Here is a 13,620-nt window from a genome sequence, read left to right on the forward strand (position 1 = left end):
CGAAGCGGAACATGCGCACTTAACCGCTGAGCCACCAGGCCGGCCCCTATCTCCATTTTATATTTGAGAGAATTAAAGTGTTGGAATTGATCTCAAGGCTACCCATCTTTCCACCATCCATATGCTTTCCACCGGGAAGACCACTGAGCTTGTTTCTCACGTTTTTGTCACCGTTTCCTAATTAAGTGTTCCTTTACATGTTAGGAGGAGCTAACTTGGTATCATGTGGAGGATCTGGGTATGTCAGATTCTGGGATACATTGAAGAAGCAACTTCTGGCTGAATTTTTAGCTCATAGTGGAGTTGGACCCATTATCGTGTCTATTGATAAGTTGAATCAATACCTCGCCACAGGAGATCTTGATGGATGGTTGAAAATCTGGAATATAGAGGTAAATTGAAGAAATCCTCACATGACCTTTATTACTTATGATGACCTTTTGTTGCAGATAACTATGAATCCAGTCTTGTCTGTTTCCTAGATAGAGGAAGAAATATTTAGTCTGAATATTTTAAAGGAAACATTTACATGTGCAGTGACACTTCTTTTAAATAATTTATGGGAAACAGATTTTCTCAATATTAAAAATCTTCTGTTAACATATAGTCAAATCAATCACCCAATTTAGGAATGTAATGTTGTCAGTAAGTTACTGCAACATTGTTTGAGCATAGATAATTAGGATATACCTTATTTGAAATGCGACTGTAAACGTAATTTAAATAGAGTACTAGCCTTTCATCTAACATTACTGTCATCATGAGTTACTTTGGAATTTTTGTGTCACTGGTTACCTGCTCAATTTTCTACTAGTGTTGTAAAATTGTATGATGCGTGACTGCCCATACATGATAAAGTTCATCTCTATCAAATAACTGACTTTATTGTTCGTCCTTCTGCTTTCCATCCATCTCTCTCTCCTTCCTTTCCACTTCTCAAGTTAGTCACATCTGTTAGAAACCCTTTTTTGAACATTAATACCATTCTTCTAACCTCTGTTCTCATGAACTATTCTTTTGCATTCGGATCACAGATTATTGCTCCCAAATTTACCTTTTTTCATTTCTGTATCTGACTTTTTAAAAAAAGTGTTATATTACTGCAATAATTTAGTATCTGCACTTTTTAGAATTCTTGCATTTCTTTTCATTCAGGAGTACTGTCTTAATTCCAGTAAGCACAAAATCACACAGGCCCCAGCTCTGATAAGATAGTTCCAACCTCATGAAGACCAGATCAGCTCCTTGGAGCTGTGTGAGCTGGGCGGCCAGTCACTGATTATCTGCTCCTCTGTAGACTGCAGCGTCTGCGTGACCTATGTCTGCGGTGCTCCCGTCTGGATCTTTGGTCAGGTAGAAATATTGCTTCTTTATTATTCTAGTATTTACTTGACATTTAGTATGAACTTGGACTGATTTCCATTTGAATCTCATCAGCTGTTAATGCTCATTAGTCATGAAAGAACTGACTTCCATTTCTGGAGATGTCGCTCCAGGCATCTTTTGTCCTGTTTACCATGAAGCATGGCAGTTCCATCAAGCGGAGGACACCAGAGACATGGAAAGACAGTGGCTCTGTGCAGCTCAACACAGTCCAGGATTTCTGAGAACAATTTCTCCTCTAAAATAAGTGTATTCCTTCAATGTAAAAATTTAGTAAAAATACAATGTGGATAAAATAGCCATGGTATTATTAAACAGGTAGATGACTATGGCTGTCAAGTAATAATCGAAGAGAAAATTTTAGAAAAAACAAACTTCCTTGTTCATCGTCTGGTTTCCTCCTGCCAAAACAGTAATAGCTGACATTCGCTGAGGGTTTTTTGTGTGCTTGGGGCACTGTTCTGAGGTGTCTCCATCAATTATCACCTGTAATCTTCACGATTGCCCATTCCATGAGGGAGGAACTTTCATTATTTCCATTTTACAGAGATGAGGAAACAGAGGCACAGAGAGTTTGAATAAATTGCTTGAGCTCACAGAAACTAAGAAATAGTAGTTTGGCTTTTAACTCAACCTAGCTCATTTCAGAGCTCATGCTTTTAACCCCTTCCTGCCATGAAACTTAGCTCTGATTTATTTCTGCCTATGAAAAAAAGATGGGAGCAGGGATATGGAAGAAAGAAACTGTTTATTGTCTCACATTTCTGTTGTTTCATCTGTTTGTTTTCATGGGAACTCTGCTTCCATTCCCTTTGTGCTTTTGGCTACAAAATATTGGTTTGATCTGTTACGACCAGTATTGTTCAGACATGGTGGTGTGAAGTTCCACGGACACCTCAATTTCTATCAGTCCACTTGATTCTATGCAGCAACCGCAAGTGTCTCTCTAGTGCCGTGAGAACAAGGTACCTCTCTTCATGTTGCAAGACAAAGTCTGCTGTTGCTCTCTTTGTGAAATCTGTTTGATGATGTCAGCCTGTGCTGAAAGAATTTTGTACAACCCTTTGGGATGTGAAGGGTGATGGTAAATCAGGAAATAATCTGAGGAGGTGGACGCACGTTTGGCCGGGTGATGTGGGAGTCTCAGTGTAACACTCAGATCTGTGTACTCTCTTCTGCTCTGTAAATAAGGCAAGCGCTAGACTTTTCTCAGGAAAAACAACCTCTGAGTGGGAACTCTAACGATTGTGTGGGTAGGTGTGTGGTGAGTGAGACAGAGTGGGGCACAGCTGGCATTCTGAGTACAAAAGGATTTGGAAAGCTTTTTCTGGCAGTTGGAGAAGTGAATGCAATGTCGACATTGCTACATGGCCACATCTCCTGTGCTCTACTGAGATGAGGCGGAGGTTAGAGTGACAAGTAAAGAAATAAGGTGTCATCAAGCGGATGATTCCTGGAGTATAAAAAGTCCCGTAGCCAAATAAGGAGAGTTGAAGCAAAAATAAGACTGTTCTAGGTGTGGGTACCGTATAAACTGTGCCCACCAAACACAATCCGTATGTAAATTTTATTTGAATTAAGTACATGCTAGTGAAACTGTTCATTTTTATGCCTTTGATATTTTTCTTTAGTTGTTTTGTAAAATCCTTTGTATTTTGAAGGACTTCTGCCCCAAAAGCCTGCATGAAAACGGTTTGGTTTTTGTCCTTCGGTCCAAGACAGGGAAAGAGCCACCAGAGCTAGAGCAGTGATAGAGAAGAAAGGCTCCAAAGCTGGGCAGCTGGGTTTTCTAGTCCCTTCTGCTTGAGATTTTCAATTTTTTTAAGGACTCACTGCTATCAAGCTGTCTTGAATATGGATGTGATAGTCCCAAGGGGTACAGGCAACTAAGGTAGAGGAGGAAAGGGGGAAGTGGAGGAGGAAGGGTGGGAAGAGAAAAATGAGCAGACACTAGAAAATAGCAACAGTGAATGTCCTCAGAATGTGTACGAAGAGACAGCCTTTCAAAGCACAATAGGGAGGCAGATGGAAATACTTAGATAAGAAGGAGAAGAGACCCAATTAGCAAATTTAACTAGGATCAGAGCAATCTTTACTGAACAAGCTTGATTTGTACAGCATAGTGACTTTTGCCCTGCATTTGAATGAGACATTTGTCTTTTAGTTGAATTAATTCTGGTCTACCAGTTATAAAAACAGGAGGAAAGCAATAATGTATTTTAATTTCTTATGTTAAGACAATTTTCTAATCACATGCTGTCTGATTAAAGTATTTAAAATTTAATTCAATGTGATTCGATATATTTTATGAAATAATTTTTTTTAAATAACTGTGAATCATTTTTCAACATAGCTATTGTTGTGAGGTTGGTTTTCAAGTTAGATTTTTAAAAATGTGGTGTTGTATGTCTGTCTCTAGAGTTGGAGAAATAGGGGTGGAGATGATTTATCCCAGGAAACTGTCAGATGATTGTGGTATGAAAAGAAATTAGATGACACACGCACTTCTTCAGTGCCCCTGTCAAGCCACTGACCGCAGTTGTTCTGGGCAGAGTTTGTGTATTCACACCTGTCCTCCTCCTCATCTGGGGGCCAGTGACTTGGTGCCTACTCACCTAGTGTCAGACATTAAGAGATTCCGTAGAAGATCCTGATTTCTTGCTTGTCTTGAAAAAGAACATATGTCATACCCTGAGAGTAACTGTAACATGAGTTCTCTCTAACTCATTGTGGGCCCCACTTTCCTTACTGCCCCTGACCACTGAGGCTGAATTCCATTTGCTGGTTATCATCTTATACAAGGTTCCATTCACTCATTGACACTATCTTCCTGGCCCCTGCAGCCCTTGCCATTTTACTTTACAAACCCTTCTGACGAGGCTATCAGTTTGTAGGCCAGTCAGCTATCCTGGGGATACCTAACGTCCCCCTCATACCACATGACACATCCCCTCATATCCACTGTGTTCCCTGGTGCACTCCTGTGTATACCATGTGACTTCACATAACATCAGGAAATTGGTTGTATATTTGAAATATAAAATACATTGTCAATAGGAGCTTTTGATAGATGCATACATATTAAGAATTGTAGCCGAGATCTGTGAAAACTGTTATATAACATATATTATCTGGGAAAAAGTGCCCAATAATTTGTCTGGCTTTTGAGAATTTTTGGGGGAAATAAGATGCAAAGAAAGTAGTATAAAAAATTAACTCTGATAATTCTTCAACAAAAGATTTGTTTTTCTTTTTGGTAAATATACATATTGTTATTCCGGATTTTGAATTGGGAATGTCAATTTTTTTGTAGTTCATTATCATCTTTTCAAAGAATTTTTGTTTGTTTCTTATGACACATCACTGTCTACCTTTATTAAAGTTACGGGTATATGTCTCATGTCCTTTATAAGACTGTAAGTTCCTCGAGGACAGGAGCTGTATCTTATTCTTTTTTTTTTGTGTCCCCAGGACTTCAGTTAGTAATATAGCATAGAAATTTTCAAAGAAAATAAATTTCATAAAAATAAAACAAATCTCTGTTTTTTCAGGCAAAGCATTGGCAAACTGAAAACTGTTTTTCCCTTCCTAAAAGAGATCCTAATTCAATGGAGAGTGAGACTCAAGAAGAAAGCATAAGGGAAACTCCTTTCCTTTCTAAGGAGGAATCATGTGTAGACCCAACAGAACATTCTCCACTTGATAAGAAAAATGAAGATGACTCAGCATACAAGTAAGCAATTTTAAGCGTTACCCACATGTCAACTGGAGTCCAGACAAAACCTAGGTAAGATTGTCCCAAACTTTCTTTTGTGCTCTGTGGAATGTCCAATGACTATCTTGAGATTTCTCTAAAATTTTGGAAATTGGTAGGCGTGTGTGTGGCAGGGGGAGAATTTGTGTCCTCAGCGTTATACCTGGTTCTTATTTCTTGCCTCCACTGAATTCTTGATTTCTATTCAGTGTCTTCTAGTCTTTTATTTCTGCTCTGTCATCAACCCAATTATGGAAATTAGCTCCTTTCCTCAAAAACAATGTCAGCGTGTATGCGTGTATGTATGTATCTAGCTGTCTCAGAATGTATGTCAGATTTTACTCCTGGTTTTGGTAAGGTGCACAGGGGTTTATATGATGGAGGTTCAATGAGCTCAACTTTGACTATTAGACAGGACTCTCCTTTTAACGCTTCTAGCTTTCCCTTCACGTTGTTCATGCGTTTCTTCTCTTCCCACCACTCAGCTAGATTCCATTCTTACATTCCTCTTATTCTCTAATGCCAGGCAGTTTTAGTTATTTCTTTTGTTTCCTGTGCTCTCTCTAACCCTTGCTTTCACAATTTCATCTTCTATATTAAACAACTTTTTTTTTGAGAGGATAATTTTATTCGTTGTATTTTCTTCAATACAAATGGATTTCTTTTTACCATGTGTATATATTACGTTTTTAGTTTATAGAAAAATTGTAGAGAAAGTAGAGAGATCATACATGCCCCACCCCCACGACACACAGGGTCTTTCTTTAGTGGGGCACATTTGTTACATCTCATGAAACAATATCGATAATTTATTATTAACTTAAGTCCATAGTTTGCATTAAGGGGGTCCAGTTGAGCGTTCTTTGATGACCCAGTCAGGGACCTCCGCAGTGCATGTTTCCAAATTAATGCACTCTTTGGCCAATCTCTTGTGGCTGAACCCAAGCAGCTGGTGACTTTGGTAATACACATCACTGTGTTTTCCTGTTATAGTCCCCTCACACTGGCAGCCTCCCCTCTTGCACAATTCCTCTTGGGTTAACTTCTGCTTGGCCAATAGGAAGCTCACACATCCTAGCCACACCAACTCCTCCCTGGTGACCTCCTCTGCCCCTGCTCACTCGGGGAGCTCCAGCCACACCTTTCTGCCTGTAGGCTTTCTCAGGTGCTGAGTCACTGGTCTACTGCATTCCTTTAATGGTTATCCCAGAGAGGATGCGTTGAACTCTTTGACCGGTGTTTGTGAATGGAGGCTAGACCTGCAGGGGAAGTGTCCCTCCTCTCCCGTGGGAGTGGGACTCTAGGCATACCAACAGCTCTCTCCTCTGCTATCTTGTCACGTCTTAGGTCTGTTCATATTCATATCCTAGAGTGGTGGTTGGCCTGGACGCTCCCAGGCCAGTTTGGGAGCTATCTCCCTGGCTTGCAGAAGGAATCTGGCACCTCACTTTGGAGTGTGGGGATGCTTTTTACCTCTTAATGAATTAACTGTTTTGCTTTCAGATGTTTTGGACCTCTGACAGGGAGACAGAAGAAAATCTTCCCCACTAAACCTCCTGTTAGACTAAGTTATACTTTGGTATTTGCTCTTCCATGCCCTCGAATTATGGCTTGCTGAAATGTCAGGTGGTGTTTTACTTTCAGGCAGAAGGATCTTTTCAGTTGGGAAATGCAGCGTGACCAATCCTGTGCAATAATAGAATGCTGGGAATGGAAAGACTTTAGATACGACAGAATGCCCCCACCCCGCCACCCAACTCAATTTTACAAATCAGCAAATAAGGGTACCCCAGGGTAATGCAGATAGATCATTGTTTCTCTTCCTGTTACATCTAGAAGAGTGAAGGCAAGTGTTACAGATTCCTGTTTAAGAGTATTTCAGCCAATATACTAATTTGCCATTCCTTATGACAAACTCACTTATTTTTTTTTATCAGCCCTTCCTTAGATTTAAAAATTGGCAATTTGAACTGCTTACTTCTTTGCTGACTTCTCTTTCACCTTATTTCATGGCCTGTTGTCCCTTGACTCTTTATTTGTATTATGAAAATTAGTGCTGATATGTAGGTTCTTAAATTCACAGGTTTCTCTTAAAGTGAGAGCTTTGTATTCTGCCAGATTAATAAGAGTGCAGCAGAGTGATCTTCTCACCTTGACTATAAGTTTCTGTAGGCCTTGGGAGAAATTTCCAGCAGTAAGAAGCAAAGTTGTCTCTATCGTACTGCGCCTTCTCACATGACAATACATCAAAAGTACCCATGATCTTTAAAATTTCTGTCTTTATCTAGTTCAGACACTGAATTGAAATAATTTTAAGACTTTACAGTAATGAGATAGTACAGAATACTGTCACTTTGGAATTACTGAACTAATTGAAAGAAAAAGGTTAAAAACACATCGTCAGATTTGAGTTGGCGGGTAGGTACATCCCACACTTCTCCCAGGATCATGACCAGGAATCCTGTGTGGAAAACATCCAAGGGCACTATCATTGTCAGCTGTAAAATGTCCTTCATGGCCTCCATCCAGTACTGAAGAGATTACAGATCATTTTCTTCCTGGAAGAATATTCCTCTGAAGAACGTGCCCTATTCCTGATCAGATTAGATAATCCAAGGAGGGAATCGTGCCAGTTCTTGTCCATATGCAAAAATATAAAAGAAGAATAAATATCTGAAAGAATTTAGAGAGACAACAGAGGAGAAGCACTTTTGGTGAGTGTGTATGCAGGTGGGTATATGTTTAGATGGAGGAGGAAAAACGGTGAGAAAGATGGAGAAGCAAAAAGAAAAAGTCAATAGAAAAGGGAAGAAGCAGGAAAAAGGAAGGAAAATCTTAAATGATTTAAAGCTATGGTCTCATTCTCTTTCCAGGATAAAAACCTTGGCATATGTTATCTTCTGGCTTATACATAAATACCAGGTTTCCATAATACTTAAGGTCTTTTATAATATTATGTGTGAGAAGTCAGTAAGTGGTAAAATGTCATCTTTATTTCAGTCCTGGGGAGATAAAGATGAATATAGAATTTAAAAGAGTAACAGGAAGTCCTAATACTAAGTTAACCATTCATACAGAGAAATAGATTTTTCCCTTCCTTAGGTTCTAGAAAACTCAAATTACCATTAGAAAATGAAAAAAACAAGAGGTAAATGAACGGATAAAATAGGGAACAAAAACCACGCGGACTTGCGTTTTCTTAATTTATAGCAATATCTGGTTTCTGGACTCAACCAAATATTCTAATCTAAAAAAACTATATATATGAATAATTTAGACAACATAACCTTAGAATATTTCTTTATTTCAAAAATAATGCATGTTTATTAGGGGAAAATTTGGAAGTTACAAATAAGCAAGGAGAAAACGATGAAAAATCACCTGTAGCAAAACTATTAACAACATGTAGGCATTTCATTTCCAGGCTTGTTCCAGGTGTACTTAGACAAATAAACAAATGTCGACTCTATAAAATTAAGGACTTGGTATACATAGTTTAGAACCTATTTTATGACTCCTAGGAATCTATTATGTAGCTTTTTAACCATTCTCTTCTTTTTTTTTTGCTGAGGAAGATTTGCCCTGAGCTAATATCCACTGCCAATCTTCCTCTTTTTGTATGTGAGCTGCCACCAGACCATGGCCTCTGACAGATGAGTGGTGTAGGTCTGAGCCTGAGAACCAAACCTGGTCTGCCGAAGAGGAGCATGCCAAACTTAACCACTAGACCACCAGAGCTGGCCCAACTATTCTCTTCTTTTCAAGCATTTAGACTGTTTACAGATTTTAACTGGGAAAATATTTCTTTAAATACTTCCATGCACACGTGTTAGAGTACCCAGCTGAATTCTTTGTTAGAATAAATTCTTTGAAATGGAGTTGCTGAGTCAAAAAGTTTAAAGGTCTTTGGGTCTGCTTTCTAAATTGCTATCCCAACACGTGGGTCCCCCCACCGGCAGTGTATGGAAATGGCTGCCTCTGAACCAACAGAGGATGTTGTCATTGTCTTAAAACTGTTGCCATGTTACCTCATCATTGTTTGAAATTGGATTCTTTTATTTGTGAGAGTGAACATTTTTTCCCCGTGTTTATTAACCTTTAATAATTCAATAATGAACTTGAAAGAGGCATTGGAAGTCTACCAGGCTAATTCCTAACTCATCCTTAAGAGAAGCACATCCCAGCCTCTTCTTGAATAATTCCTGTGGGATGCACTCGCCATCTTACACATAGCCTTCTCTCTTATTGAACCACTGTTCATTACAGAATGACTCTAATGTTAAGTCAAATATATCCATTTGTAGAACTCTCATCGATCTTCATTCTTATTCTGGGGCAACAAAGGGCAAGTCTACTCCACTTTCTATTATCTGACACATTTCCCTTTGGCTATATTTAAAAAATTGCTTACGGGGAAATTGTTAATTATTAGAAACCAGGATAAAAGAATCAGATGGGAAATGAAACAGAAATTTCTATTAGTTTCTCAGTAAGTTTATACAAGGCAGAAGGCACACTTAAAATTAATGTTTCCTTCTCTAGACCTGAGAAATTATTATGATGTTCTAAATTCTATATTATTGTTGGGAGAGAACTGATATTTAGTATTATTTATATGCTGTTGATTACCTAATTATTCTGGCAGGAGATCTTATGTGAGAAACTCAATTAGAAAATTTAAAGACAGCCATAAGGAAAAATATACAAAACATTAAAATCTCATTTTAGATCAGGCCTTATCTGACATAAAATGCTTGAAGGACTGACACTCTACTTTTGCCACCAATCTGTGGCAATAGCTATCCTATGCCTGTGTATGACAAATGAAAACAAATGAAAGGCTACCCAATTGTTGAAATTTAAGTCTTAAAAATACTAGTACAGCAAATTATTATTTTTGGAAGTGCCACATCTCCTTACGTTCTGTCTGATCATTCTGGTAGTTCCCAGGGTGTTAGAGCTGACTGTAGAGGGTTTGGAGCTCCCTACTTTGAGAGGAAAATATGATATCATCCTTGCTTCAAGGGATAGTAGCCAGTTCTTATTGAGCTCTCACCATTTCCCAGGCACTATTCTAAGGACTTCATGTGTTTGACTCATTTAATTGTCACCATAATGCTTGGAGAGAGCTACAGTTATGATCCCCATTTCATGACTAGGAAAGCAAGGTAGAAAAGAGTTAGGTGATTTGCCTGATGTCAACTCTCCAGCAGGAGGTGAACCAGGAATACCAGCGCATGCGCTCTGGCTCCAGAGTTAGTGCACTCTGCGCTCCTCTATACTGTCTGCCCAACAAGCACCAGGTGACGATATTGAAAAGTTATCGGTCTCTGAGGCAAGCGACCAGATATTTTGTTAAGTACCTACTATGTGTAAGCCACTACTCTAGGCACTTTCACTTTCCTTTAGTGCCTACTAGGGTCTTTGGGGATGTGTCATACGTCATTCCTCCCTTCTACATCCAGAACCAAGAGAGGGGAGATCAGTTAGAGCCTGTCCTCATAGAACTGAGGCAGGGCTGCCAGAGCCCATAGTAGGCCCCCCTTCCTATTCGACCATATAAGACATTTTTGTAAAAAGTTTTAAACTCTGTCTATGCCCTGTATTACATTCTTCTTCTTCATCTCCATCATTAGGAATATTGGAATTTTAGGAATTTTCACCTCTTTCCAGTTCCCTGTACATTTTCACAGTAACCACTTCCCCAGATGCCAAATGTCTATGAAAAGGAAGCAATAGGCCAGCCTCTGAAGATGAAGATGATTCCACAGGCTAGTTGATCATAGAACTGCCCTTTGTCTTGGAGCTTTACCAGTATAGCTCTACTTGTTGTCGTCCAAGGAGTGCAACTTGTGGGGATTCCCAGGAGATTCTCTCCTACCCTCTGCCTACCTTTTTCCCTCTATGGATTACACTCTTGAGTGGAGATAGGCAAAGTCTTTTGTTTTATACAAAAGATATTCAATTTAAATACCACTGGATGAGAGAGCCAGAAGGCAAATGGTCTACAAGCAAGAAAGAGTTCAGGGTGTTTGGGGAAATATCAAGGTCTGGTGTTAACTAGTCCAAAGACAGACTTCCCTTCTTACAGGCCTGCCTCAGCCTTTTGCACTTCAGTTTATATCAATAATACTTTCCTGGGAAAGAAAATGTACTCTACCGTACTAACTATAAGGCCTAACTGTACCATGCTCTACCTTTCCTGTATCTGGCACCAACTTCTTGTTACCGATTCTTTTACTGTCTTAAAATGACTCCCTCAGGATACCATCATTCTTGTCTTCAAAGCCCAGATAGTGGCTAAATACTATGTTTTTTTTCATAGGAAATGACATATTGTGAGGGAGGCCATTCCAGTGTGATTTGGGGAAAAGCTGCCATGTGCCCTCAGTCTTTTCAATGGCAAAGACTTTCTAGAACAAGAAAAATCTATAATTCCAAATAATTTATGTAGATTCTCCCTCCAATCAAGGAAGTAGAGCTTAACTGCAAGGAGGTAGAGGAGTTAAGTGTGGGCTGTGCTTGGAAACTTGCTTCCAGAGAGCAGTGCATAGAAAGGAGGGAGAAAGTAACTTTTCAATGCAGAAACTTGGCAGCACAACCTCGGCCAGATGATAAGGTGAACATCGGCAGCGACAAGTCAGGTCGATAGCACGTACCCTTGATAAGCTGTAATGAGAACAGCACTTCATCTCAGTTGTCTTCTTCTCAACGATCCATAACCCCCGTCTAACCAGAAGAAAATGTCAGACAAACCCACATTGAGGGACATTCTGCAAAAAATCTGACAAGTGTTCCTCAAAGCTGTCAAGGTCATGAAAAACAAAGAAAGGCTGAGAAACTGTCATAGACCAGAGGAAACTAAGGAGTCAAAAAACTAAATGTAATGTAGTATCGTGGGACAGAAAAAGGACAATAGGTAAAAACTAGGAAAATCCTAATAAAATACTGAGTTTAATTAATAGTAATATTGATTACCAATATTGATTTCTTAATTGTGACAAATGGTAATATAAGATGATAACAATAGGGAAAATAGGGTCAGGGATATACCGGAACTCTGTACTACCTTCACAACTTTTCTGTAGATCCGAAACTATTCTAAAATGAAAAGTTTATGTATAAAAAAGCAATCAATAAATTTCTACTTAAAGCTATATAAATAGAATCCAATATTAACTTTGAGCTACATAGACAATTTTACTTGCATTGATATCTTAAGCTTTTTTGAGTTTGGGAGATACAGTCAAAATAGATCAGAGGAAAAGGAAGCAGAGAAATTAACATGTATTGAATGCTATTATTTATTAGATGCATCACTGAAAGTTCGTCTGTCTTATCTCCTTTAAAACCGCAGTAAGAATCTCACTATGTAGAGAGAGCAGGAAATTGAGGCTGAATGTATAGGAAACCCCTCAAGGTTCTACAGCTACTCAGTATGTAGCAGACTTGGGAATAAAAATTAGACCCTGGAGAGCTGTAATCGTAAGGGCAAAGAAAAGAGGCAGAAGGGAGGAGAGGGCAGGCCCCACGGCTCTCAGTGATTTCGTGAAAATGACCTGATGCTCCCAAGAGAATAGTAACATTCTTTTGGCAACACAACATGTAGGTGGGTATTAAAGTTGAAGTCTATGACAGTGAATGTTAAGTATATTTGAGACCATTTCCTGACTGGAATTATATACAGCTATATAATGGTTTCATTCCCTATGTCATATTGATAAAGACTTTTTCCGTGGATTCAAGCTACTCTACTGTTTCCTTACACATTCATCTGACAAGCGTCAGAAATACTGAACTTTTTTGCCTTTTGGATCCAGGCCTAACATTGGATAACAGAGTTTTTGATACATGCCACTGATTGGCCCATTTAATTTACAGACTGGGCAAGGATAGTGTTTGTTTTTGTGACGTTTTCTTTGGCTTTGTTTTTTCTCTGAACTTCCGATTATTGTGGGGATAGGATCTTTGCTTAATTAGGCTCCTGATCTCTCTGGCTTCATTCTTTTTTACCATCACCTGGCCAGCAGGCATTATATTCAAAGAGATGGCTTGATTCTGTAAACAGTCGCTACTTAGGTCCATAGGTTACAGACTTCCTTGTCAAAATAAGATATGTATTTATAGCCAGAAAGTGTCTGTTCATCCTTTGTGGTTAATATTTTATTTCATCATGAATTATTTTCTTCTAGTGTCCAACCATCTGAAGTCATAAATTTAGGTATGAAATATAAGAAAAGAAATATCTACAAGAAAAAAACATATAATTTTTACAATGGTGAAGTTATGCAAAAATCCTCCAGTAAGTGATCACTGTTAATATGTTTTTTTAGTGTTATTATTTTGGTATTATTTTGGATTGGTATGAATAGGACAAATAGCTACTCTGTGTGCCAGGAACATTGGTATTCCGTAATAAACGTGAGGGTAAGATCCTGTGCTCTCCATTTAACAAAGGAGGAAACTGAGGCTCAGAGACTTTA

At 38.8% G+C, this 13,620-nt stretch overlaps 1 protein-coding gene across 1 annotated transcript in view; it reads left to right on the forward strand.

Annotated features, from left to right (window-relative positions):
• WDR49 (WD repeat domain 49) overlaps positions 1-13,620 on the forward strand; it is a 523,215-nt gene that overhangs the window by 490,305 nt on the left and 19,290 nt on the right. Inside the window, 4 exon segments of the mRNA XM_070509548.1 lie at positions 205-392; positions 1,156-1,353; positions 4,935-5,116; positions 13,330-13,439. Of these exon segments, the coding sequence (XP_070365649.1) occupies positions 205-392; positions 1,156-1,353; positions 4,935-5,116; positions 13,330-13,439 (678 nt within the window).

The sequence above is a fragment of the Equus asinus genome, chromosome 5 (assembly GCF_041296235.1).
Source record: "Equus asinus isolate D_3611 breed Donkey chromosome 5, EquAss-T2T_v2, whole genome shotgun sequence".
Classification (NCBI taxonomy): Eukaryota; Metazoa; Chordata; class Mammalia; order Perissodactyla; family Equidae; genus Equus; species Equus asinus.